General features: G+C 39.3%; 1 protein-coding gene across 1 annotated transcript in view; it reads left to right on the top strand.

Annotated features, from left to right (window-relative positions):
* The window catches only part of LOC126013250 (arylacetamide deacetylase-like), a 124,813-nt gene that overhangs the window by 20,245 nt on the left and 77,738 nt on the right, over nt 1–26,830 (top strand). Inside the window, exons 4-5 of the mRNA XM_049776270.1 lie at nt 1,568–1,739; nt 3,212–3,808. Coding sequence (XP_049632227.1) covers nt 1,568–1,739; nt 3,212–3,805 — 766 coding nt within the window. The 3' untranslated portion in view covers nt 3,806–3,808. The remainder of the gene's footprint in view (nt 1–1,567; nt 1,740–3,211; nt 3,809–26,830) is intronic.

The raw sequence follows: 26,830 nt of genomic DNA, 5'->3' as shown, positions 1-26,830 counted from the left end.
CCACTTTCCTCATTCATTCACATTGTTATGATAGTTCTCAATGTAGTTATTTCTCTAACTGCACTCACCACTCTTCATGGTGAGCTTCATTCTGTGAGTTGGACCTTCCAGCCCTCCTCTCTTTGTCTCTGAAGATTATTGCAAAAATGTATTTTATTTTTCTTAAAACATATAGATGAATGAGACTATTCTGTGTCTATCTCTCTCCCTCTGACTTATTTCACTCAGCACAATAGATTCCATGCACATCCATGTATAGGAAAATTTCATGACTTCATCTCTCCTGATGGCTACATAATGTTCTATTGTGTATATGTACCTCAGTTTCTTTAGCCATTCATCTGTTGAAGGGCATCTTGGTTGTTTCCAGAGTCTGGCTATTGTAAATAGCATGACAATGAATATAGGTGTGAGGAAGGGATTTTTGTATTGTATTTTTGTGTTCCTAGGGTATATCACCAGGTGTGATATACCTGGATCGTATGGGAGCTCAATTTCCAGGTTTTGGAGGAATATCCACATTGCTTTTCATAAAGGCTGGACTAGACAGCATTCCCATCAGCAGTGAGCAACTCCATACAGAAGAGATTGGAAAAGAACCTTAAGGCAAACGATCATACAATGAAAAAAGTACTCAAACAATGTGAACAGATGAAAATAGAAGTCTTTCAGAAACTCAACAGAAACAACATAAAAATCATTGGAGTCCCAGAGGCCCAGGAAGGGGTTACACAGGAAGAATCAACAGTCAAAACATCATCACAGGGAAACTCCCAGAGCTAAAGACTGCATGCAATCAAATCCTGCATGGCCCAAAAATTCTGATCAATAATCAACAAAAGAAAAAAACAAATGTAAATGAATAGAAATGATAATAATCTTATTTTGACCCTCTACTATAATCATCATTTGATTATGTTGGAACAAAATGTCTATAAGTAACTAATACAGTAAAATTATAGAAAATGTACATCTGGGAAAGTTTAGTTAGTAGAAATCACCCCCCATTTTATCCTTAAGTCTAATTTAAAGTTTATATTCAAGCCTTTCTTACATAAATCAGCATTTATTAAACCTTTTTTACCCAGATAATATGAAGACATAATATGTAGAAAAAGATATAGTATATCTCTAGTAATTAACAACCTTACATATCAGTTATTATGAAGGAAATGACTTTAGTACCAGAAAGTGTGTGCCTCCATACACAAGTTTAAAGTTGAAAGAGACAGTGTAAATCTGTTGCCCAGATACCAAGAGGCACAAAGTAGAAGAGAGACAACATGCCATGACTTTTTTCAAGTACAGTACATGGGAAATAGCAAACTAAGAATTGAAATGCAACACACTTGAACGTGTGGGCCATCAAACTCTCAGAGGGCCAGGTGGAGGAGTGTTAAATGAGCTAGAGGCACAGGTAGTTGATGTATTGTACATCCACACTGCTCTTCAATGATGCTCTGAGATCCATGTCTCCTGCTGATGCAAAGTGTCTCAGTGTAAACTTGTGTCCCATAACCTCTCAGAGAAGCAGTTGGCATTTAGAACATTGTCATTCTGTTCACAGCTACCGTCTAGCACCAAAGCATCACTTTCCAGCTCATGTTGAAGATGTTTATAAAACACTAAGGTGGTTCTTGCGTCAAGCTGTCCTTCAGAAATATGCTGTGGACCCTAAACGGATTGGGGTGTCTGGAGACAGTGCTGGAGGGAACTTAGCAGCTGCAGTGGTTCAGCAGGTAGGGCACTGAGACATTGTTCACTCTTTAAAACATTCTGCAGTTAGAGGTCATTATTTAGAGAAAATATAAGTGAGAAAATGCCATTAACTATATAGATATTATTTGCATTAGAAAGACATAGAGACCAATATCAGAGAACAGTTATAGATTTGGTTCTTTTATTTCTATGCTCTTTTTAAAGAAATAGATTTCTTTCACATTAACTTAAACAGTTAATATGGTTGTCTAAGGACCTTTGGAGTTCCTTGTATCAGGGGATATGTATGTGAAAACCAATTATCACCACTGGGAGATCCAGTGTGAGACAGTTGCTCTTCATAGGAACTGAGGTGCTGACAGTATCAGTGGAGAACACAAATGCATCCTGTATCTTTGTCATTAAAATAGGGAGGCCAGTCTTAGAAATTAGTTCTCAGTAGGGATGACTACTTTCAGACATTAGTTATAGCATTGCTCCATAGCTGTTAGCTAAAACTGCATACCCACGAGCTCTCAACTTAAAGTATATAGAATTCTAGTTATCCTGATGAATTTCAGGTAAAAAATATTTTGCTATTAGAACTCAGGTGATGTTTTAGGACTGGAGTGTTTGTATGGACTGCATCAGACTTGCCTTCTGCACCACTTGCTCCATAGTATTGCACAGAGCAGGTGGGTGTGTCTTTCCAACAAAAATATAAATAAAAAAACAATTTGAATACTAGTGACCTGACCTAAGAAATAAATCAGGTACTCATGGCTCAAAGGCTATGTTCCAATAGGAAAAATAATCTCACTTATTTCCAAAAGAATATTTGCTATTTAATAATATATTAAAAGTCTACACAAATCTATTGTGTCCATAAAAGAAACACCAGTATTGGCTATTGTTGTTGACTATTTTCATTTCCATTTAAAATATGTAAATTGGGCTGTAGGATTCCTTGCATCTCCAGAAAACTTATCTGCGCTGTGACCTGTTCTAAATGATCTGGAATCTTGTGATACATTGGACCCATGAGAGAGGGAATAGAGCCAGGGATGAGTCAGAAAAGCATTTGCTGCCTCAAGAGCCCCTCTGCCACCGTTCATTTCTGCAGTGATGTGAACAGAAATTTTGGCTCCTAATTGAAACATTGGGTAAGATAGAATATTCTGAAATGTATCAACAAACTAATAAAATATGAAAAAATTTTAGGACAAGAAAATTTTATAAGATTTAAGAAGTACCCAAGTAACTCCAGCCTCTAATACCCTCTGTCCAGAGGAACAGGCCAGTGGAACAAAGAAAGCTTGGGGGGTCCCTATCAGGTATATTTAGGCAGGTTTAGACAGAGTATTGAAAACTACCAAATATTCTGAGAGAGTCCTGCTTTCTCTCTATGTGAGATACTGTCCTCATGACAAGTCAGGGTTATATTTAATTTAAATGCATTTCTGAATGAAGACACGTTTTAAAATATGTGAAAATTACTTTATATTGTTTTCAGCTCCAACATGATCAAGATGTCAAGATCAAAGTCAAGGTTCAGGCTTTGATCTATCCTGGTCTTCAGGCTCTGGATTTTGACTCACCTTCCTACCGCGAAAATGCAAACTGTCCAATTCTGAGCCGGTGGCTCTTGCTCAGGTTCTGTAGTGAGTATTTTACTACAGACAGATCTCTGGAGAAAGCCATGTTAACCAATAAGCACATACCTGTGCATGCAGCTCACCTCCTCCAGTTTGTTAATTGGAGCTCCCTGCTGCCTGAGCGCTTTCGGAAAGGACACATTTATAAGAAGCCGACTTTTGGCAGTTCTGCACTGGCAAACAAGTATCCAGGGTTCCTGGATGTGCGGGCATCCCCACTGTTGGCTAACGATACACAGCTGCGTGGCTTACCCAAGACCTATGTGCTCACCTGTGAACATGATGTCCTAAGAGATGATGGTCTCATGTACATAACCCGCCTTCGGAATGTTGGGGTCCTTGTGACTCATGATCACATTGAAGATGGGTTTCATGGATTGATTTCCATTGGACTGAAGGTTGGAGCTAGAATGCAAGACCACTATATCAAGTGGCTAAGTGAAAATCTCTAGTAAGTGGTTGTGATAAATTAAAATTGATGTTCAAATAATAGGGACATTAGTGGGAATCAAAGAATTGGTGCTTGAGGTAATGTTTCACCTGTGCACTTGCTCAGTTCTCCAGAGCAAGAATATGTGATATTTGTGTTCATTACTATAGATTACTGCCCATTTGATTATTTTCCTTACTTGCTTACTCATTGGCTTCCATAGTTTCCTGTAGATACTGCCCATGCTGTTGATTTCTCATTCCCAGACCTAGTTTAGGGTTGCCTATATAGCATAATTGTTGAAAGAAAGTTTTTGAAATATTTTGTAGTTCATGAGAAAATTGAGCTGCAGTTTTCCTAGACAGTGAGTCCCATGAGACTATTCAAAGTTCACATCTTTCCTGTATTCCCCTGACTGTCTTTTTAGTGTATCCATCTGTCTCTCAGAAGATTCTCTTGTGAGGGCCTAGGGTTTGGCACCACAAGGAATAGCATCCTTGATCTTAAAATAATCCAGGGCTGTGAAAAGGAAACAGAGCCCCCCTAATACTAGTCCCTCTTCCCCCTGAAAATCCCATTTCTCAGTTCCTTGCATAGAGCTCAAATATGGGGACAGTCCCAGTATGACAGCAAGCAAGTGAACAAGCTTTGCAGTCTCTGGTTCTGTGAGCTTCATTCAGCCTCAGGAGACTCAGGGGTCTCAAACTCAATTTACATGCAGGCTGTAGGAGGCAAAGTTGGGGTGATCCTTGAATGCAAAGTCAGTAGTAAGCCTTGAACATTGGGGGGCGTGACCCAAACAACTAAAACAAAACAAAACAAAACCAAAAAGATTCCTCTAGGGCAGGGCCACAAAATGTTGGAAGGAGGGTTGTTTGCAGCCCGCGGGCGACGAGTTTGAGACCCCTGGATGGTTACTGTGTTGCTGATCACTGGCAATATCTCAGGCTCAAATAGTTTTGGTCAGTATGGGAAGAATACCAATGTCACTCCTTTTTCTGACACCCAGACCAACAGCAGTAGCATTCCTGCAAGATTTGCCAAAACATGTAATTTTCCATGTTTCAGCTCCCAGAATTGTGCACTGAGTGACCTTTCATAGGAGGACAATCCAAGGAGTCTGGTTTAACTTGTGCACATAAATCCCAACTGTGACTAATTCCACACATTATAATCCCAATGGGAAAGAGGAAGCGGGTCTATAGCAGGCCTGACACAGAAAATAATTCAAACCAGGATGGACAGAGATAAAACATAAGCCTGGGGAATTTTCCACCATGTAAGCAAGAAAAAAAAATAGGCCAGGACGTCAATATTTATTCAGAAGGAAGGCCCATCACCATAAGTGGAGAATAGGTTGGGCTAGTTCTTCTCACCCAGGTGGGCTTTTTGTCATATAAAAGAGAAAGTGATCATTGTTGAGGATGAAGTCTGATATGCCATAACAGTAGAAGGAAACCCCTCAAGAGGCCAACATCCTACAGGTTTGAACAGCTGTATCCCTTGTAGGAAAGAAACAGACTTTTAGGGTCAGTCTCCCAGGGCATGGGCACACATGGGTAATTATGACTCACTTCCATGCAGCTTCACTGTGATGTATGTTCCTGATTCGGGATGGGATTGCTCTTCTTTTTCCTTCACTGCCTCCCCTTTATCCATTACTTCTTTTGAATCATCACCCACAGATAGAAGTGATCCTATCTGCCCCAGGGTGGGCAAATACTTAAACTGTGAAGATTATAACTTAAACAGGGGTACAGAGACCAGAAAATCTTAATAAAGATAAATAAATGACATGACAGAAAGAACTGATCTTAATGGGTTTTGCAGAAGTCCTGCCTAAAATTAGAGTAGAGCAGTAAAAGGCGTGTCCTGCATCCACAAACAACAAATTCCAGGATGCATCTGCAAAGTGAAATAGGGCAATGATCTCCAACTTAGCCATGTCCTTAGGCCCTGAATCACAAGGATTGGCTGCCACCCACCACTTATAGAAGTCCTCACTACCTGGGGCCAAGGCTCTCACACTGCAATTTTCCCATGAAGTTTCTTTCCCTGACTAGCCCTTTTCACAGCCCTTCCCACCCTCTGAGCTTCCTGACCTGCTCTCTGGAGCACTGGAAATGCCTGAATTGTGCCTTGATGGTGCTATGGAACAAGCATGCAGACTGATAGGAGAGATGCTCCAAGCTAGGAAGTGAAAACTTTAACACAAAGAGGGAAGGAGAAATGAAATGGGGTTTTAAAGTTTCAATTTTGCCACATACTCCAGAATAGTTCAAAGCTAAAAGGAAAAATATTCAATAGTCATCTAATATTATTTCCAGAATTGAAGCATGTTTTCCCTCACCTCTACAATTATAAAATAATCTTTTAAAATCTATTTACTCAATTTGTCTTTCATGAGACAATGACTAAAATGTTACACCACACTCAGGAAGGGCACACACATCAGAAGTGTTGCACTCCTGAAAAAAAATTATTTGCCAAAAAGGCCCGCTTAGAGCAGTCAAATCAGTTGACCCTTTGCGTGGATTGTTTGGCCATAATTCAAAAGTGGCTGTAACTATCTCTCTCTTTATTTTTGACCATTATTAGAAATTAGGCCTCTATATTTCTTTCTAAACAAAGAAGCACAGTACAAATACCGCCAAAAGTTTCCCACTAACCAGCTCTCTATGATCTCTGCCACCTTGGCGCCAAGATCATGTTTTTTTTTTCCCAAAACTTAGCTCATGAGTAAAGCAATTTTCAGTTTTCCCCGAAACTCTAAAACATTTCTCTCTCTTCCCACTTCCCTGAAAATTACCTGGTTTCTCCTTCTTACCCAAAACAAAGCTAACCCACAACAAAACTTCTTTTCACCTTCAGTATCGGTTCTTTAATATGCAGATTTTAGCCATGGCCTTTCATTCTGTTTCCCTGACCATCTCCCACTTTCTTTGATCTCCAAAATTACACCCCGCATTCCAGAGCTCAACCCTTAAAAGTTACTCAGCTCAAAAAATAAATTTGTCTTCATTTTTCTAGACGCAAGTCCCCATGCATTCTGTGTGGTCTCATTTATTTCATATTTCATAATTCATATTTTATATTCACCTCTTCGTGCTCCCGCTTGACTCTCAGTGGGAAAATGAACTCACTAAGGTTATGCTTAGAGACTTTTTATCTCATTAGGATAAAGGTCCGCAGCACTAAAATGCTTAAAGAAAGGTGAGTAAAATAGAACAGGAGAAAAAATGCTTGTCATGCAAACCACTGACTTGGATTTGATCCACAGAAACTCATGGGGGATCCCAGAGCCCCACCGGGAACACAGCACTGAGTCAATCAACCGTGATGCCAGTAGACACCCACTACACCACTCCAGAAAAAAAATATTTTGTTCCTTTTTAAAATACACTGAATGTAAAACACACATTAGAGATTTGTGGCCAACTCATTCAACAACGGAACAAACTTTTTAGCTTTTAAATATGGAAAAGAGCTTTATTTTAGAAAACTTGAATCAAAACCACTTTTTTTAATCTGAAACCTAAGTTACTAAATTAAACATTAAAGAATAATTTGAAAGTGATCAATCACTGACTTTCATCATATAACTGGAGTATGTGTACCTGATCCCTGACTGCTGCAAACCATTTTTTCAGACTCCACAGACCATGGTTTGAGATGAAAATATGCCCTGGATCTTATCCCTCCTCAGACTATCTCAAAAGATTTAATGGAGATATCTTTATTTTATTTGCATTTTACTTCCTTATTAGTTCTAATTCTTAGTCTTTATTTCCATGTGTAGAGGTAGTCCCTTATGACCCCCATTATTCCCTCTTTTTTTTTACTTGTTTTGGTTCTCATTAGTAGGACATTTTAGTAGAAAAGTCTTGCTTGGGGTAAGAACTCAGGTCAAAACCAGGCTCTAGAGATTGTATAGCTTGTTATTTTACCTCCAAATGCACCAATAATATAATATGGCATCTTTTTTTTCCTGAATAGGCACACTAAAATGTTAAAATCTTATCTATAGAAACAAGTTCTTATAAAATAGAAATAAGAACCCATGACTTTTATAATGCAGGGGTGCCTTCCACCCTGAACAATCATTATGGAGACTTGCCTTAAACCTCATGTGATCAGACATCGACGCTTAACCTAAATCCCAAATCCCAACCTTAGAACTGGTTCAGTTCCCTGCACCAGCACCAGGAATCAAGCTCCCCCTAGGGGAGGCCCTTATATCCTTATACTGGCACCAACCTGTGCCAGGGTAGATTCATATGATACTCTGACGACTAGGAAACAGCACAATTCAATTTAAGGGCAGATTGCACAGAAGACCCTCTCCTGGGATCTGTACAGAAACCAAAATCACTAATTATAGAAGACTGACTTTGACAATCTCAACTGAGCAGAACTTTTCCTGAGACCATAAAGGAAGACATTGGGGTTTGAAAACTAAGATGCCCAAAGCCTGTAGTCAGTCTTATGATAGTATGCTTTAAGGGTAGAAACAGCCTGTATATCTTAAAACAAGGGAATTTCCTTTCTAATTTTCCCAACAGTTACTGAGCCTAGGCAAAACAAAACAAAACACCTTGCTACATTTGCTCTATTTTCCTCTTTTCCTTTTTTATCTTTTAATTTAATTTATATTTATAGTTTCTAGATATAGGCCCCCGCCTTTTTTACAGACCCTTAGAGCATGCATCATCTAGTTCTGTCTCACATTTCTATGTCTTTCTACAAACTGAGAAAAAATAAAAATGTGATGGGACCCAGGGGTCAAGCAGTCTCAGGAGCACTGAGTGCAAATAAAAAATGGTCAGCCCTAAATACACAAACCAATGTCAATGACAGCATAATCAAGAGACTCAAACTATAACAAACTATACACAAAATAAACCTGTTACACTAGCAGTCTACGGGGCTAGGGTTAAAGTAGGGGATGTATGTTGGGACATATGGTGGAGGGAATTCAACACTGGTGGTGGGAATGGCCCTAATTCACTTTCATTATGTAATTGAAATACAATTGTGAAAGACTTGTAATCGACATTGGTCTCAATAACAAATTAAAAAAAATTAGAGTGTCTAGTTCTAAGGAGGTATTCACCAAAGGCTAGAAGATTCAATAAAAAATGAAAAAAAAAACAAAATAAAACCCCACACTATTCATGAGGCAAGACATCCAAGTTAGAGATTGATTTAACAGGAAAATATTTCTGCATAGAACTTGAGGGTCTAGGATTTCTGTAGACAGCTCTGTTATGCACATGCATGACCTATCAGGAGATAGGCAGCACACAAGTCAGCATGTCTCAACTCCCCAGTATCTATGATACTTCACCCAGTTGGCAGCAGTCACAGAGGACAGAGACCAGGATACTCCCTGAGTTTGAATGTGTGCCTATCTGGCACTTAGTGCAGTGCACCTCAGCAGGAAGCACCGTGTGGGACAAGTCAACTCTTGCCAGATCATTGAATAGCATCTGGGGTCTCTGAGGGCCATTTTTGTGTGCATAGGGAAGCCACAAATAAGAGCTCCCCCCATACCCTGTGCTGTTCTTCAAAAGGAGGCAAGTGGTCTGGTGATTTGTCTCATGTGAGTATTATATAAATTTTACTACCAGTAAAAAATTAAAAATACTTCAATTAATAAAGATTATAAAGAAATATGTAAAACTGCATTTAGCATTCACAGGTCTACTTTCTATGTATCAGCTTCTCATGTGTTAGCTTCTCAGCTATTAGCTTCTCTTGTGACAGCTTCTGACATGTCAGCTTCCAATGTGTCAACTCTCACATGTCAGCTACTCATGTGTCAAACTTCCCATCTATCAGCCTCCACCTGGCGTACAGATCCTCTATATTAAATGTGTATGTTGAATATACAATCGCAGTTACTTCTTTGCGTTCTTACAACCTCTTAAGTTAGATATTTGATAGTATTTTGTAGAGGAAGAGAACAGGGCGAGCAGGTTTTGAGGTCAGATGGCTCAGTTATCAGTAAGCAGCAGATCTGGGCTGAAGTCAGATGTCCACTGCAAAGTTTGCATGAGTGAGCTCTTCGATGGCAGTCCATCGTCCTTTCTGTTTGTCTGCCTAGCTGTACTTCAGTTTTCTTGTGGACTCTGTGCCATGTCAGTCAACAAAAGGCCATGTCTCATGCCTACCAGGTCAGTATAGTGACCTTCATATTTGCTGACATACCCAGAAACACCAAGAGTACAGAACCCTCTTTACTGTGAGTTCTGTAAGCAGACACCATTTTATTTCAGAGGGATTCAGTCAGTCTGATTCTACCAGAAGGGTCAGAGTTGGGGACAAACAGGAGAAATTTGTACTGAGCAAATGCTTTGCATACCCAGGAGGGGCTAAGAACTCAGAAACTGTCACATAGAAAGATGCATGGTACAGGTTCCAGAATGTGCTGGATCCAATTCTTCCTGCCTTTGCACTATGCATCTCTGATGGGACAGTTTCTGAGTACCTGAACTCCTTCTGGACGTGTGGAGTAATTGTACAGCTATGCTTGAGATCATATGCAACTGTTTGTGGTTTGCAAGGATACCATTAGTTCCTTGGAGGGGCATGACTATTGTTAATGCCAATCAAAATTCCAATGAGAGTGTTATATACAGAGTTTAGTTAATGGAGAAGCAAAGTAGGAAGTTCAGGAACCTTACAGCAAGCCTCCTGGGCTGAGAGAGAGAGAGAGAGAGAGAGAGAGAGAGAGAGAGAGAGAGAGAGAGAGAGAGAGCACCATGGTTAGGGCAAGAGCAAGATATCATCCAAAGAAAGGGCTAAAGAAAGAAATATTAGCAGAAGCTACAAAAGCTACAAAAAAAGCAGCAGATGTAGGAAGCCAAGCAGGTAGTTTCTCAAGAAATTTAGCAGCCACAGTCCTACAGGGTCAATCTGGAGGCAGCAACAATATGACAGTTTTACTCCTGCCTTATGTAGTCCAGTCCCAACTACCCTTGGAAGCAATTATAAGGAGTGTTTCATACGTAACATTTTTGCCCTTAGAGGAATAGGAGCAAGCTTAAGACATAGAATTTTAAGGCTGAGTTCCAATAGCTACCATGCCAGAAGTAGGGCCAGTAGCATATAGGCCCTCAGTGTCTAAAGAGTAGTATCCAAATTGTGGTCAGATGCTAACCTCACATGGCCCCTTTAGACCTGGCCAGTCACGCTCACAGCCTGCTGAGGGTGGCCCATCCCTGAAAGAACCTGCTCCTGTATAGCCATCTGTGTCCACATTTATCTCCACATTAAAACCTTGCCTAGAGACAAAGATCAAGGCTTCCTCTTCCCAAACCTTTCTTCTTGTGGAAGCAGGTGATCATGGTAAGGGATGGGCAGTGACAGATAGTTGGGCCTTGAGCTCTGAACTGTTTCTATGCCAAATCAGCCGTGAATTAAAAAATAATTTACATTACTAAAAGAGCATGTATCATATAGTTGGCATAGTTGATCATGTACATTTGTTTCCAGATGACTGAGAGCAAAATTGTTAAGAAAAACAGAATAGCTTTTATGAAGCCAAAATCACCTTGATACCAAAACCAGACAGAGATGCTGCCAAAGAAGAAAATTACAGACCAATATCCCTGATGAACACAAATGCAAAGATCCTCAACAAAATCCTGGCAAACAGGATTCAATGCCTCATCAAGAAGATCATTCACTATGATCAAGTAGGTTTCAACCCAGGAATTCAAGGATGGTTTAACATCCGTAAATATATCAACATCATACACAACATCAACAACAAGAAAAACAAAAATCACGTGGTCATATCAATAGATGCAGAGAAAGCATTTGATAAGGTCCAACACCCATTCTTGATGAAAACTCTCAGCAAGGTGGGAATGGAAGGAACATTTCTAAATATAGTTAAGGCCATCTACCACAAGTCAATGGCAAATATTATCCTCAATGGAGAGAAATTAAAAGCCTTCCCTCTAAACTCTGGTACAAGACAATGCTGTCCTCTCTCACCACTGCTATTCAACATAGTACTGGAAGTCCTTGCTATAGTGATTAGACAAGAAAAATATATCAAGGGAATTCAGATAGGAAAGGAAGAAGTCAAGCTCTCACTGTTTGCACAGGATATGATATTCTACTTAGAAAACCCTAATGACTCTACCAAAAAACTTCTAGAAATAATAGAATCATATAGCAAAGTGGCAGGCTACAAAATTAACACACAAAAATTAATGGTCTTTTTATACACCAATAATGATAGGGAAGAAATGGACATTAAGAAAACAACCCATTCACATTAGTGCCACACAAATTCTAATATCTTGGATTCAACCTGACTAAAGATGTGAAGGATCTATACAAATAATACTATAAAACACTGCTCCAAGAAATAAGAGAGGACACGCAGAAATGGAAACTCATACCCTGCTCATGGATTGGCAGGATCAACATTATTAAAATGGAAATACTTCCAAAACATTGTACAGATTTAACGCAATTGCTCTAAAGATACCCACGACATTCTTCAAAGAAGTGGATCAAACACTTCTAAAATTCATTTGGAACAATAAACACCCTCGAATAGCTAAAGCACTCCTTGGGAAAAGGAATATGAAAGGCATTACTTTATCCAATTTTAAGCTGTACTACAAAGCAATAGTTATCAAAACAGCATGGTATTGGAATAAAGACAAATCTTCAGATCAGTGGAACAGGCTTGAGTACTCAGAGAATGTTCCCTAGACATATAACCACCTAGTTTTTTATAAAGGAGCAAGAAATCCAAAATAGAGCAAGAAAAGACTCTTCAACAAGTGATGTTGTCACAACTGGTTAGCCACTTGCAAAAAAGCAAACTCAGACCTCCAGCTAACACCATGTACGAGGGTAAAATCCAAATGGATTAAAGACCTTGATATCAGATCTGAAACGATAAGATATATACAACAACATGTAGGTAAAACACTCCATGACATTGAGACTAAAGGCATCTTCAAGGAGGAAACAGCACTCTCCAAACAAGTGGAAGCAGAAATAAACAGGTGGGACTATATTAAGCTGAGAAGCTTCTGCACCTCAAAGGAGATAGTGCCCAGAATACAAAAGCCACCCACTGATTAAGAGAAATTATTCACCCAATGCCCATCAGATAAATAACTAGTATCCAAAATATACAAGGTATTGGCAGAACTATACAAGAAAAAAATCTAACCCCATCAAAAAATGGGGAGAAGAAATGAACAGACACTTGTGAAAAAAGAAGGCAAATGGTCAAAAGGCACATGAAAAGATGCTCCACATCACTAATCATCAGGGAGATGAAAAAAAACAACAACAACAACAACTATGAGATACCATCTCACGCCACTGAGATTGGCACACATCACAAAGAAGGAAAACACGCAGTGCTGGTTGGAATGTGGAGAGAAAGGAACTCTTTTTCAATGCTGGTGGGAATGCCATCTAGTCCAACCTTTATGGAAAGCGATATGCAGATTCCGCCAAAAATTGGAAATTGAGCTCCCATATGATCCAGCTATACCACTTCTAGGAATATGCCCAAGGAACACAAAAATACAATACAAAGATCCCTTCCTCACATCTATATTCATTGCAGCACTATTTACAATAGCTAGACTTTGGAAACATCCAAGATGCCCTTCAATAGATGAGTGGCTAAAGAAACCATGGTACATATACACAATGGAATATTTTTTCTTTTTTTATTTGAACATCTTGATTACATAAATGATTGTAATTAGGTTTCAGTCATGTAAAGAACACCCCCTTCACCAGTGCAACATTCCCACCACCAATGTCCCAAATCTCCCTCCATCCCACCCCACCCCCACCTGTACTCCAGACAGGCTTTCCAGTTCCCTCATTCATTCACTTGATTATGGTAGTTCTCTGTGTAGTTATTTCTATAGCTGTACTCACCACTCTTTGTGGTGAGCTTTATGGAGTAAGCTGGTGTTCCAGCACTCCTCTCATTGTCTCTGAGGATTGTTACAAAAATGACTTTTATTTTTCTTAAAACCCATAGATGAGTGAGACTATTCTGCATCTCTCTCTCTCCCTCTGAATTATTTCACTCAGCATGATAGATTCCATGTACATCCATGTATAGGAAAATTTTATAACTTCATCTCTCCTGAGGGCTGCATAATATTCCATTGTGTATATGTACCACAGTTTCTTTAGCCATTCGTCTGTTGAAGGGCATCTTGGTTGTTTCCAGAGCGTGGCTATTGTGAATAGTGCTGCAATAAATATAGGTGTGAGGAAGGGGTTTTTGTATTGTATTCTTGTGTTCTTAGGGTATATCCATAGGAGTGGAATAGCTGGGTTGAATGGGAGCTCAATTTCCAGATTTTGAAGGAATCTCCATATTGCTTTCCATAGAGGCTGTACTAGATGGAATTCCCACCAGCAGTGGATAAGGGTTCTTTTCTCTCCACATCCCTGCCAGCACTGATTGTTCTCATTCTTTGTGATGTGCGCCAATCTCTGCGGTGTAAGGTGGTATCTCATCGTTGTTTTGATTTGCATCTTGCTGATGATTAGTGATGAGGAGCATTTTTTCATGTGCCTTTTGGCCATTTGTTTTTCTTTTTTTTTATCAAAGTGTCTGTTCATTTCTTCTCCCCATTTTTTATGGGATTAGATGTTTATTTCTTGTAAAGTTCTGTCAGTGCCCTGTATATTTTGGATATTAGGCCCTTAGCTGAAGGGTTTTGTGTGAATAGTTTCTCCCACTCAGTGGGTGGCTCTTGTATCCTGGGCACTATTTCTTTTGAGGTGCAGAAGCTTCTCAGTTTAATGTATTCCCATCTGTTTATATCTGCTTCCACTTGTTTGGAAAGTGCATTTTCCTCCTTGAAGATGCCTTTAGTCTCAATGTCATGGAGTGTTTTTACCGACGTGTTGTTCTATATACCTTATGGTATACGGTCTGATATCGAGGTCTTTAATCCATTTGGATTTTACCTTCATACATGATGTTAACTGGGGGTCTATGTTTGCTTTTTTGCAAGTGGCTAACCAGTTCTGCCAGAACCACTTGTTGAAGAGATTTTTCCTGCTCCACTTAGGATTTCTTGCTCCTTTGTCAAAAATTAGGTAATTGTATGTCTGGGGAACGTTCTCTGAGAACTCAAACCTATTTCCCTGATCTGAGGGTCTGTCTTTATTCCAATACCATGCTGTTTTGATAACTATTGCTTTGTAGTACAGTTTAAAGTTGGGGAAAGTAATGCCTCCCATTTTCCTTTTCCCTAGGAGTGCTTTAGCTATTTGAAGGTGTTTATTGTTCCAGATGAAGTTCATATGTGTTTGATCCACTTCTTTGAAGAATGTCATAAGTATTTTTAAGGGGATCACATTAAATCTGTATAATGCTTTGGGTAGTATTGCCATTTTAATGTTGTTAATCCTGCCAATCCATGAGCAGGTTATGTGTTTCTATTTCCGTGTGTCCTTTCTTATTTCTTGAAGCAGGGCTTTATAGTTTTCTTTGTATAGGTCCTTCACGTCTTTGGTCAAGTTGACTCCAAGATATTTGAGTTTGTGTGGCAATATTGTGAATGGGATTGCCTTCCTGACTTCCATTTCTTCCCTATCATTATTGGTGTATAAAAAGGCCATTGATTTCTGTAGGTTGATTTTGTAGCCTGCCACCTTGCTATATGAATTTATTGTTTCTAGAAGCTTTTTGGTAGAGTCTTTATGGTTTTTTAAGTAGGGTATCATGTCATCTGCAAACGATGAGAGCTTGACTTCTGACTTTCTTATCTGGATTCCCTTGATATTTTTTATTGCCTGATTGCTCTAGCAAGAACTTCCAGTACTATGTTGAAGAGCAGTGGTGAGAGTGGACAGCCTTGTCTTGTACCCGAATTTAGAGGAAAGGCTTTTAGTTTTTCTCCATTGGGGATAATATTTGCCATTGACTTGTGGTAGATGGCTTCAATTAGATTGAGAAAGGTTCCTTCCATTCTCATCTTGCTGAGAGTTTTGATCAAGAATGGGCATTGGACCTTATCAAATGCTTTCTCTGCATCTATTTATATGATCATGTGATTTTTATTTTTCTTGTTGTTGATGTTGTGTATGATGTTGATAGATTTACGGATGTTAACCATTATTGCATTCCTGGGATGATACCTACTTGGTCGTAGTGTATGATCTTCTTGATGATGCATTGGATCCTATTTGCCAGGATTTTGTTGAAGATCTTTGCATCAGCATTCATCAGGAATATTGGTCTGGAATTTTCTTTTTTGGCAGTGTCTCTGTCTGGTTTTGGTATCAAGGTGACATTGGCTTCATAAAAGCTGTTTGGGAGTGTTTCCGTTTTTTCAATTTCATGGAAAAGCCTGGCTAGGATTGGTAGTAGCTCCTCTTGAAAGATTTGAAAAAAATTATTAGGAAAACCATCTGGACCTGGGCTTTTCTTTTTGGGCAGATGTTTGATTACAGTTTCAATTTCCTCAGTAGTGATGGGGGTGTTTAGATATGCTACATTCTCCTTACTTAAATGTGGAAGATTATAAGTGTCCAAGAATTTTTCCATTTCTTCTAGGGTCTCATGTTTTGTAGCATAAAGTTTCTCAAATTAGTCCCTGATTACCCTTTGAATCTCTGCAATTTCTGTTGTAATCTCCCCCTTTTCATTTCTAATACGGGTTATCATATTTCTCTTTCTTTCTTTGTGAGTTTTGCCAATGGTCTATCAATCTTGTTTATTTTTTCAAAGAACCAGCTTCTGCTTTTATTAATCTTTCGGATTGTTATTTGGTTTTCCACTTCATTGAGTTCTGCTTTCAGCTTTGTTATTTCCTTCTGTTTCCCTATTTTTGTTTCCTTTCATTGGTCATTTTCTAATATTTTTGAGCTGTGTCATTAAATTAATCAGGTATGCTCCTTCTTCCTTCCAGATGTGTGCTTGTAGAGCTATAAATTTTCCTCTGAGGACCGCTTTTGCTGTGTCCCACAAATTCTAGCAGTTGTGTCTTCATTATTGTTTGCTTCCAGAAAAGTTTTAATTTCCTTTTTGATTTCATCTTGCACCCACTGTTGTTCAGTAGCAGGGTGTTTAATTTCCAATTGTTAAAGTTTTTCTTCTGTGTGGCTTTGTAGTTCACATCTAATTTCAGAGCCTTGTGGTCAGCAAAGGTAGCCTGCAAGATTTCTATCCTCTTGATTTTATGGAGGTATATTTTTTGTGTCAGCATGTAGTCTATTCTGGAGCATGACCCATGTACATTGGAAAAGAATGTGTATCCAGGTTTTTTGGGATGGAGTGTCCTATATATATCTACTAGTCCTCTTTTTTCTATAACTCTTTTCAGGGCTAGTATGTTTTTGTTGGGTTTCAGTCTGGTTGACCTATCAAGTGTTGATAGGGCCATGTTGAGGTCTCCCACAATGATTGTGTTATTATTGATTTCTTCTTTCAAATTTGTCAGTAATTGTATTTGATAATTTGCTGGTCTCTCATTGGATGCATATACGTTTAATAGTCTGATTTCTTCCTGTTGCACATATCTCTTGATTAGTACATAGTGTCCATCTTTGTCCCTTACCACTTTTCTGAGTATAAAGTTGGTGTCATCAGATATTAATATGGTCACCCCAGCTTTTTTGAGGTGTTGTTTCCTTGGATGATTTTCCTCCAGCCTTTTATTTTGAGTCTATGTTTGTTCTGACTATTCAGATGTGTTTCTTGTAGGCATCAGAAGGGTGGATTCATCTTTTTGACCTATTTTGTCATTCTGTGTCTTTTGATTGCTAAATTTAGTCCATTGACATTGAGGGAGATGATTGTCATAGGATTTAATGTCATCTTTTTAGATAAGTTTGCTGTGTGTTTGTTGGTCTCTCTTGTCTTAGAGTAGACATGTCAGTTTTTCCTTTAAGGCTATTTTATCATTTGTGAAGTTTCTGAGCTGTAGTTTATCCATAAAGCTGTGTATTCTTCCTTCAAACCTGAACATGACTTGGGCTGGGTTCAGTATTCTCGGTGAGGCATTCATTTCATTCAGTCTTTTCACAATATCCCACCACTATCTTCTGGCCTTGAGAGTTTCTTGTGACATGTCTGCTGTAAGTCTTAGGAATGCTCCTTTGAATGTAATTTCCCTTTTTGATCTTTCTGCTTTCAGTATTCTATCTCTATCATTGGGATTTGTCATTGTAACGATGAGATGTCTTGGGGTGTTTTTCTTTGGGTCTCTTTTAGCTGGTACTCTTCGGGCATGCAGGATTTGATTGCATGTAGTCTTTAACTCTGGGAGTATCTCTTTTATGATGTCTTTGACAGTTGATTCTTCCTGAAGATCTCCTTCCTGGGTTTCTGGAACTCCAATAATTCTTGTGTTTTTTCTGTTGAGTTTATCAAAGACTTCTATTTTCATCTGTTCACATGCCTTGAGTACTTTTGCCATTGCCTGTTCATTTGTCTTAAGGTCCTTTTCCAATTTCTTCTGTTGTGTTGAATTTTTCTGCATCACATTTTCCTGTACTCCGATTATCTCCTCAACTGATAATACCCAGTTGGCTAGGCTATCCATTGAGTTTTTTAATTGAGCAACCGTGTTTTTCAGATTTGTTATTTCAGTTTGGAGTTTTCTGATTTCTGTCTTTGTGTTTTCTTCAGATCGATCTATGCTTTTTTGGAGTTCTATGACAATATTCCATATTTCTATTCTAAACTCTTTATCTGAAAGGTTAATCAGGTGGTTGGAATTTATTAGGTCATCCGAATTTTCTTTTTTTTTTTTTTTTTTTTTTAGTTTTTGGGTCACACCCGGCAGTGCTCAGGGATTACTCCTGGCTGTCTGCTCAGAAATAGCTCCTGGAAGGCACGGGGGACCATATGGGACACCGGGATTCGAACTAACCACCTTTGGTCCTGTATCGGCTGCTTGCAAGGCAAACACCGCTGTGCTATCTCTCCGGGCCCGGTCATCCGAATTTTCATCTTCATTCTCTGTGGATGGTGTTTGTCTCTGAGGTTTCCCCATTGTCACGCTTGTAGTGTGGTTTTTTCTGCGTGTTGTGGTGGGTTTCATTGGTTAGAAAGAGTGTGCAGCCATAAAGCAAAGCAAAGCAGCTCTTCTGCTGCCTCTAGTTGACAGTCCTCAGAGTGAACAAAGGCACAGCAGGGTGGAGCCTTCACAGGCCAGAGACCTCAGCTTATTGGACAGCGACTCCCGCAGCCAGAATGTACTTACTTAGCAGCTTCAAAATGTAGTTTTTTTTGGGGTGTGCTCCCTAGGCCTCTGAGGAAACCTTGGAGAATTCAGAAGCACAGGCAGACAGGCATAGAAGAAGTTTCCCCTGAAGTCCTCAGAGTGAACAAAGGCGCAGCAGGGTGGAACCTCTTCTTCTCCTCCTCCTCCTCCTTCTTATTTTTCTTCTTCTCCTCCTCCTCCTCCTCCTCCTTCTCCTCCTTCTCCTTCATTTTCCTCCTCCTTCTCCTCCTCCTTCTGCTTCTTCTCTTCTCTTCCTTCTCCTCCTCCTTCTTCCTGTTCTTTTCTTTTACTTCTTCTCTTTCTTCTCCTTCTCCTTCCTCTTCTTCTCCTTCTTCTCCTTCTCCTTTTCATCCTTCTCCTCCTCCTCCTCCTTCTTCTTCTTCTCCTCCTCCTCCTCCTTCTTCTCCTCCTTCTCCTTCTCCTCCTCCTCCTTCTCCTTCTCCTTCTCCTCCTCCTTCTTCTTTCTCTCACACACACAAAGACTTTTCACATTTTTTTCTTTTAGACACTGATATTCACTATTGTTACTGAAGGGGTTTAATACATATTACTTTATTTCCTTTCAGCACTCAGTTCTTTATCAGAAACTTCTCTAACCTAAGTACACTCCTAGTTATTTGTAACATGCTTTCTACTATGGACTGATTCTCCTGGACTTCATATTTATAGCCTCTGAATATTATTATTGTGTTATTTTTATATATCACAAATATATAAAACTCTTTGTGATTTCACTGCTTGAAGTATTTTATTTCTATATATGGTTTTCATCATTATGCAAGGATGTGCTTAGATGTGCTTTTCTTTGGAACTCTTTTAGCAGGTTCTATAGTTTCTCTGAATTCTTTGATCAGCCTTAACATTTCCTCTCTAAAGTCTTGATCAGAGAAGTTATGTAGGTGAATGGTGTTGAAAGTGTCTTCAACACAATTAGCATCGTCAGTCTCACAATGTGCTAGTGTTCTGCATTAGAAAAAATGTGCAGCATCAGAATGAACCAGAGCAGTCATACTCTTGGCTGTGATCACTCACCTCAGTTCAAGTCAAAACAATATTTTCTATTCCAAGCACCTCCCACAGTCTGCAGCCAAACCTGCTGCTTCTGGTCAACAGCCCATTTTATTCTCCCAGTCATGATGGTAGCATTTATTATGTGCTGTAGTGGGAGACTCATAGACTAGAAGCAATATGTGGCCCTCCAGTTTACTCCATGACTGTGCCTTTTTCAGGGTATATTCACCTGAGCTAGAAATGGCTCTTCTAAATCAGAAGAGCCTGCTGCTATTTTTCTATCTGCCTCATAACTACATTCTCCTTGGGGCACACTGCTCTGGGGTAAAAATTACACTTGTGAAGCAAAGCAGAGCCTGTCACATGTCTTTCTTTCTGCCTTTGGCCACACACTTCTCAGGACACTCCATGCTTTGTTGTTAACAAGAACTCTATTCATCAAATCTTACTGACTATGAACAAGTTTGCTCAGTAAGACCTTTCTTATCTAAAGTTGATTATCTATAGTTCTTCATGGAAAGGAAACTTTTTTTTTGAATCACACCTGGTGACACTCAGGGGTTACTTCAGGCTATGCACTCAGAAATCACTCCTGGCTTCGGGGATCATATGGGTCATGGGAGTCTTGAACCACAGTCCGTCCTAGATTAGTACATGCAAGGCAGATGTTCTACCACTTGTCCAGCCCCTAAAGAAAACATTTTAGTGTTGCTGTTGTTATTTTACTTCTTAGAATTATTATGACTAGCCAATTTGAATGGCCAACTGACATGGCCATGAAGCCAAAACTCAAGCACAGTCTTTTTGTTTTTAAGAAGAGTTTCCCTGAAATAGTCTAGGTATCCTTCTCATCCTAAGTATTTTCTTGATGGTCCTTAAGTGCTCAGATCTGACTAACTTGTCCTAATTTCTTTCAGCATTTACTCTTTAAGATAGGATAGCTACTTTCAAAGTAGCTACCAGCAGAGTGCAGAACACTGCAAGTCGTTTATTTCCTCTTAATGGAGAGCTTGAGAATAAAATTTAGGACTTGGAAGGAAAACAACTCATAAGCAAGTAAACTTTTGTACCTCCCGAACAAGACAGGAAAGGACAGCAAGTGCTCCAGACAGACTCCTTAAAAAAAACATGCTTTAAAAAAATTGAGCTTATGCCAAGTGAGAATATGAAAAAATGGAGTCATAATGAGAGCTAACCACCCAAAGGCAGAATGCCTGGTAGTTAGGGACAGAATAGTGGGCTGCAGGGGACATCAGTCTCTGCAGGGCCTCTAGACAGGAGACACAAAGTGGGTGCTCCAGAGGCTGATCTCTCTACACCTCTGATCTGTATCTAATTAGACTATAATTGAGAAAAGAAGGCAGTGTGCATTCCAAAGTCATCAGGATGATTTTAAGAATCCATAGAACAAGGGTCTCAAACTCAATTTACCTGGGGCCGCAGGAGGCAAAATCTGGGTGAGGCAGGGTGCATAAGGGTTTTTCACCAAAAAAAAGTCCTCAAATATCATTATTAACCGTTTTAATTATTTCTTCTGAACATGAGTAGAACATTGAGTGAAGATCATGAACAGTTCTTCTGAACATGGCATCTATTGCCTATTCCTTGCTGCCAGAGACTTGACAGCACTTCTTCTCATAAATCTGAACCATATTTGGCTTTAGAAAGGAAGCAGTTGAAACCCTCAGTATGGCTTGAAGATGATCATCATTAAGTCTAGACCTGTACTTTGACTTATTGAAGTTCAATGTGGAGAATAACTTTTCACACAAATATGTGCTCCCAAAAAGGCACATGGTGCACTTGAACATTCGGGAAAGCTCAGGGAAGCTGGGGGAGGGGGCAATTCTCTCAAAAATTGTCCATGCATGTCTTCTTTTTCACTAATCTCCCTAAACTTGGCTTTGAGATCAGAGTTGCTTTGCAGGTCAATGAGCTTCATTTGAAGCACAGAAGGGGCATCTTGCACATCAAAGGAAAAGGGGTCCACAAAAATTTGGAAAGTGGCTCTGTGCTTTTTGAAGTCTACAAATCTGTGATCAAATTCCTTCTCTAGCTTAAAAATAGCATCAACATATTTCTCACCACTGAATGGTATGCCTGCATCCACAAGTTCCTTGCATGCTGGGAAATGGCAAAGGTTTGTCTGAGAGAGCTGGGATTTCCATAACACAAGTTTTGTGGAGAATGCTCTCACGTTGTCATAGGCAGCACTAATAAGCTGACTCGGGCCTTGTAACATCTTGTTTAGTACATTTAACTTATGCGTAATGTCAACAAGAAAAGCTAAGTCCATGAGCCATTTGTGATCACTCAACTCAGAAACAGCATTCCCATCCTTCTCCATGAAGGCTTTTACTTCTTCTCTCAACTCAAAAAATCTTTCCAGGACATTTCCCCTGCTGAGTCAATGTACCTCGGTGAAATAGAGCACATTTCCATATTCTGACTCCATTTCCTCTAAAAAAGCACGGAACCTCCTGTGCTTTAAGCCCCTGGATCTGATTTGGTTGTTGCATTTTACAACAACAGACATCACATTGTCACACGGCAGGCATTTACTGCAAAGGGCCTGCTGATGGATAATACAGTGAAGAGCAATAATTTTCTCTACACCCTCCTCTTCAAGTTTTTTTTGAACAAGTGCCACTGGTCCATTTTTCCTCCCTGTCATCAATTGCACTCCATTGGTTATGATTCCAACAAACCACTTCCATGGCAAACCTGCATTCTCAATGGCATCACACGGATGCCAAAATATCTCATTAGCAGTGGTCTGGCCATGCATTGGAATTATTGTGAGCAGCTCCTCTGTCAATTCAAAATTGCAATCAACTCCATGGACATAAATTGTGAACTGCTCAGTGTCTGTTATATCTGTGCCCTCATCAAGAGCAACTGAGTATGCATCAAAACATTTGGCTTTCTCACACAGTTGATGATAAATGTCACTTGACATGTCAGAAATGTGCTCTGCCACAGTGTTGGCAGAAAGGCTGACTTTGCTAAACTGACCTTTCTTTTCCAGACAGATAATACTTGCAGCCTGTAACATGCATTTTTTTTAACAAACTCTCCTTCTGTGAATGGTTTCCCTGCCTTAGCAATCATCTCACTAACCATGTAATTAGCTTTGACTGATGCAACATTCTCTTTGGTTGCTTTCTTGAAGAAATCTTGTTGCCTCATTAGACATGCTTTAAGACTTGCAACCCACTTGGCTCTGTCATTTCCTTGATATTTTGCACATTCCTCAGCATGTTTAGTTGAATAATGGCATTTCAAGTTGTATTCCTTGTGCACTGCAACTTTCTCTGAGCAAACAAGACATGTGGGGATGCCCTTTTGCTCAACAAAGAAATACTGCGTCTCCCACTTTTCCTAAAAATGTCTGCTCATCATCAATCTTTTACTTCACTGCAGGCTTTGATGAAGTCATGATGAAGGTATGACAAAATCTAATTCTATAATAAACTTCTTTCTCTTAGGCCTCTGATAATGCAAAGGACAGCGGACAGCGGGCAGGAGCAGTGGAAATGACGTCTGTGTTAGGTGCAAAGTATTTGCGATTATTTGCTTACCAATTATTTGCAATAGAAAATTGCATTAGTAAGAAATAAAATCGCAAAACATCGCGTTAAACATTTGCATACCCCAAACGGAACTGTTCAGGGTATGCGAATGTTTAATGCGATTTTTCTTACTAATGTGATTTTTATTGCAATTATTCAGTAAGCGAATAATCGCAATTACTGTGATATTTGAAGGCTGGCTGCAGGCCACAAAATGTATGGAGGGCTGCAAATGGCCCACGGGCCGCGAGTTTGAGACCCCTGTTCTAGCCCCACCATGCGGACCCCAATCTTTTTATTTTTAACCAAGTTCCACTCCATCTACATCAACTACTTTTAGAAGCAGGAAAAGTTTTCCTGCAAACAAAAGTTCTTCTACAAACATATGGCTCTATATTTAAAAGGTCTTGTCCCATTTTACCTGGATCAATTTTTCTAATGTAAGCTTTGGATTGATCATTTTGACTGGTTATGTATGTGAATGTAAATGTGGTGGCCACCTGTGTGAAAAGTTTTACTCAGTGCTGTTTGGTTTTGTTTGAAATGTCTTTATTTGGTATCTCTACCTTTTATGATAAAATACAAATTTCAAAGCCTTATTCATTTTTGGGATTTCAGTTATATAATAAACAAGTTTTAACACAGAAAGCTCAACTAAAAATTGCTTGTTTAAAAAACTTGCATAGTTTTTTTTAACAATTATTAGGTAATATTAATTTACTATGGCATTGTAGAACATGCCTATCAAAATCTTAAAAATATAATTCAAAGATTAAAAACAGAACAATTTACACCATAAAAGGCTTGCCAATAAATGTGCTGGTGCATGCCTTGTTTGTCAACTTTTTATAGCTTGATTGGTCTGGTCACTAACTGACTGACTGTGGCATTCTTCAACAAAAAATCAGTACATCCTGGCACTGTGGAAAGAGCCATTAACTGGCCAATGGTAAGATTCAGACCCAGTACTTATCTGGGTCTGTAGATCTGTGTTCATTTTTGACATAAAAAATGGAACTGCATGCTGGCTCTCAGGAAGATTTATAAAACAAACTAACCAAACTGTCTTCAGGGCTACAGCAAAGCCTAAGAGTTTCTTCTCTGTTCCTTCCACAGACCACAAAGTACAAAGAGACCACCTACTCCTAAAAGGACTCCGAGAGGACGGGTCCACAGGCAAATAATTTCAGATGAGAACACTGAGGAATAAGCGTCCCCAGAGAGCACAGAATGAAGGACTACCTTGGAAAGAGACTGTAAAGGACACTTTGGCCCTGAAGATGAAAACATCAGTTGTGTATTTGTCCATGATTTTATTGATGCTTATGGTCATGATAGGACAATGTGTCTCTGTTTTGCCACCCTCTGTTCCCTTTGGCACACTTATTGGATTTCTTTAGCAAAAAACCTTAATCTTACTTCATTTTGTCTGCAACAAGATACCAGTATGCATTATATGGTAGGCCATTGTGTTAGGTCGGTGTGAAAACCAGCTAACACTATTTCTATCCTCACCTTTTCCGCCCTCTTCCCCAACAATAAAGTAACATATAAAGATTTGCCTAATTGGGTCTCAATTCTTATTTTTTAACCCCCCAAAGTCAGTTAAGTTATTTATCCCGCCTGTTTATTATTGCTAATCAGAGTAGCTATATACTTGTTCAACATGTAATTGTTAATATGTGAGTTCTTTTAAATGTTCCAAATTCAAAACCATAATTTCTAGTTATGGCCATGTGTATTTGCAATTAGGCTCATTCTTCAGTTGTGGGCAATACCTATAATTATATCATCTGAATTACAGGCAGGTATTATCTGTCATGTCATGCCTTTTTACCTAGCAAGTATCAGTTAGAAAAGATTTATCAACAGTAAGGAACTCGACCTGTTCCTTTATCAGAGCAATGTTCAGATAAAGTCTCCTTTTTATCTTATGATGAAAGTATAGCCATAATTCTGTCTATTATAAAGCTTATGAAAGTGAAGGCATGTATTGTTTTAATATTTCAGATAATATTCAGGAAATTCAGGATAAGATTGATAAATTACATCAGCTGGCTGCTAATATGAAAAAAGATGAAGAAGAATGAAATCTGTTTGGTTGGTTAACCACCCTTTTACCCTCTGTCCTTGGCCTCCTCATTGGCTTCCTATTTGTAATTTTGCTTGGGCTTTGGGCTTTTAAAAATTAACTGATTTTATTAAGCATCAGATTGATGACTTACTGGCAAAATCCATTAAGGTACATTATCATCATCTGGACTTACAGGATAGAGGCTTCCCTGAAGATTCCTAGGAGATCGTGGATGCCACTGTGCAATCCACAAAAGGCCAAGCACAGTAACAACCGTGGAGACAGTCTGGCATCGTATATTACCCCAATTTGAACTCTTAAAATGGTATACCAAGGAATACTTCACAGCCTGTGGACCAAGACTAGCAAGGCCAAGTGAATGGGTAAAGCAATCTAGAAAAATCCAAAAAATAAGATCTCTTTTTGTACAGGTTGCTTAACAGAATTGCCTATCTTCACCCGGGGATCTTTTGGTGGGGCCACGGCTGGTCCTGCTGTAATCTCAGGGTTCTGGGGCCCAACTAACTTTGGGAAGGCACAGTCAGGACCAGAGCATTCAGGATTAGAGCACTAAACATTATTTATGCTGGCTGAGCCTACTCATTGGTGTGAAGCTCAGTGACCTATAAGACCGTGGAATACAACCCAATTTATGGGGCCCCTTAACTGGTACCATCAATCGCTAGTGGTATTTCGTAGGCAATAAATCTCAGTGAAACTCCTTTCCATGTGTCTGCATGTCCCAGCGGCACAGGGTGGGTCCAACTAATGAAAGAAAATTTGATATATAAGGCGCTGCAGACAATACTGCATAGTGTTACCACCTATATAGATAAACCTCACTAACACATTGTTTACTACTCGAGATGCAAGACCTATGTGTATCCAAAATTGTTCCAGTCATCACTTAATCCTGAAATGCTCATACAGGGAGGCTCAACCCCATCACTAACAAAATTCCTAGAAATTGTGAAAACCTACCAACTTCGACACATCGGCCCAATCTCTATTAGTTGATCTGCTAATTTTTTTTTACCTTTGTAAACATTTAATGTTCCATATAAATTTTAAGTGTGTTTAGTCTATGCCTTTAAAAAATGTCTGGGTATCCTTATAGAATTGCATTAAACCTATGCTAT

This window comes from Suncus etruscus, chromosome 7 (assembly GCF_024139225.1).
Source record: "Suncus etruscus isolate mSunEtr1 chromosome 7, mSunEtr1.pri.cur, whole genome shotgun sequence".
Classification (NCBI taxonomy): domain Eukaryota; kingdom Metazoa; phylum Chordata; class Mammalia; order Eulipotyphla; family Soricidae; genus Suncus; species Suncus etruscus.
The sequence above is the reverse complement of the archived record's forward strand: the minus strand, read 5'-3'. Positions and strand labels throughout refer to the sequence as shown.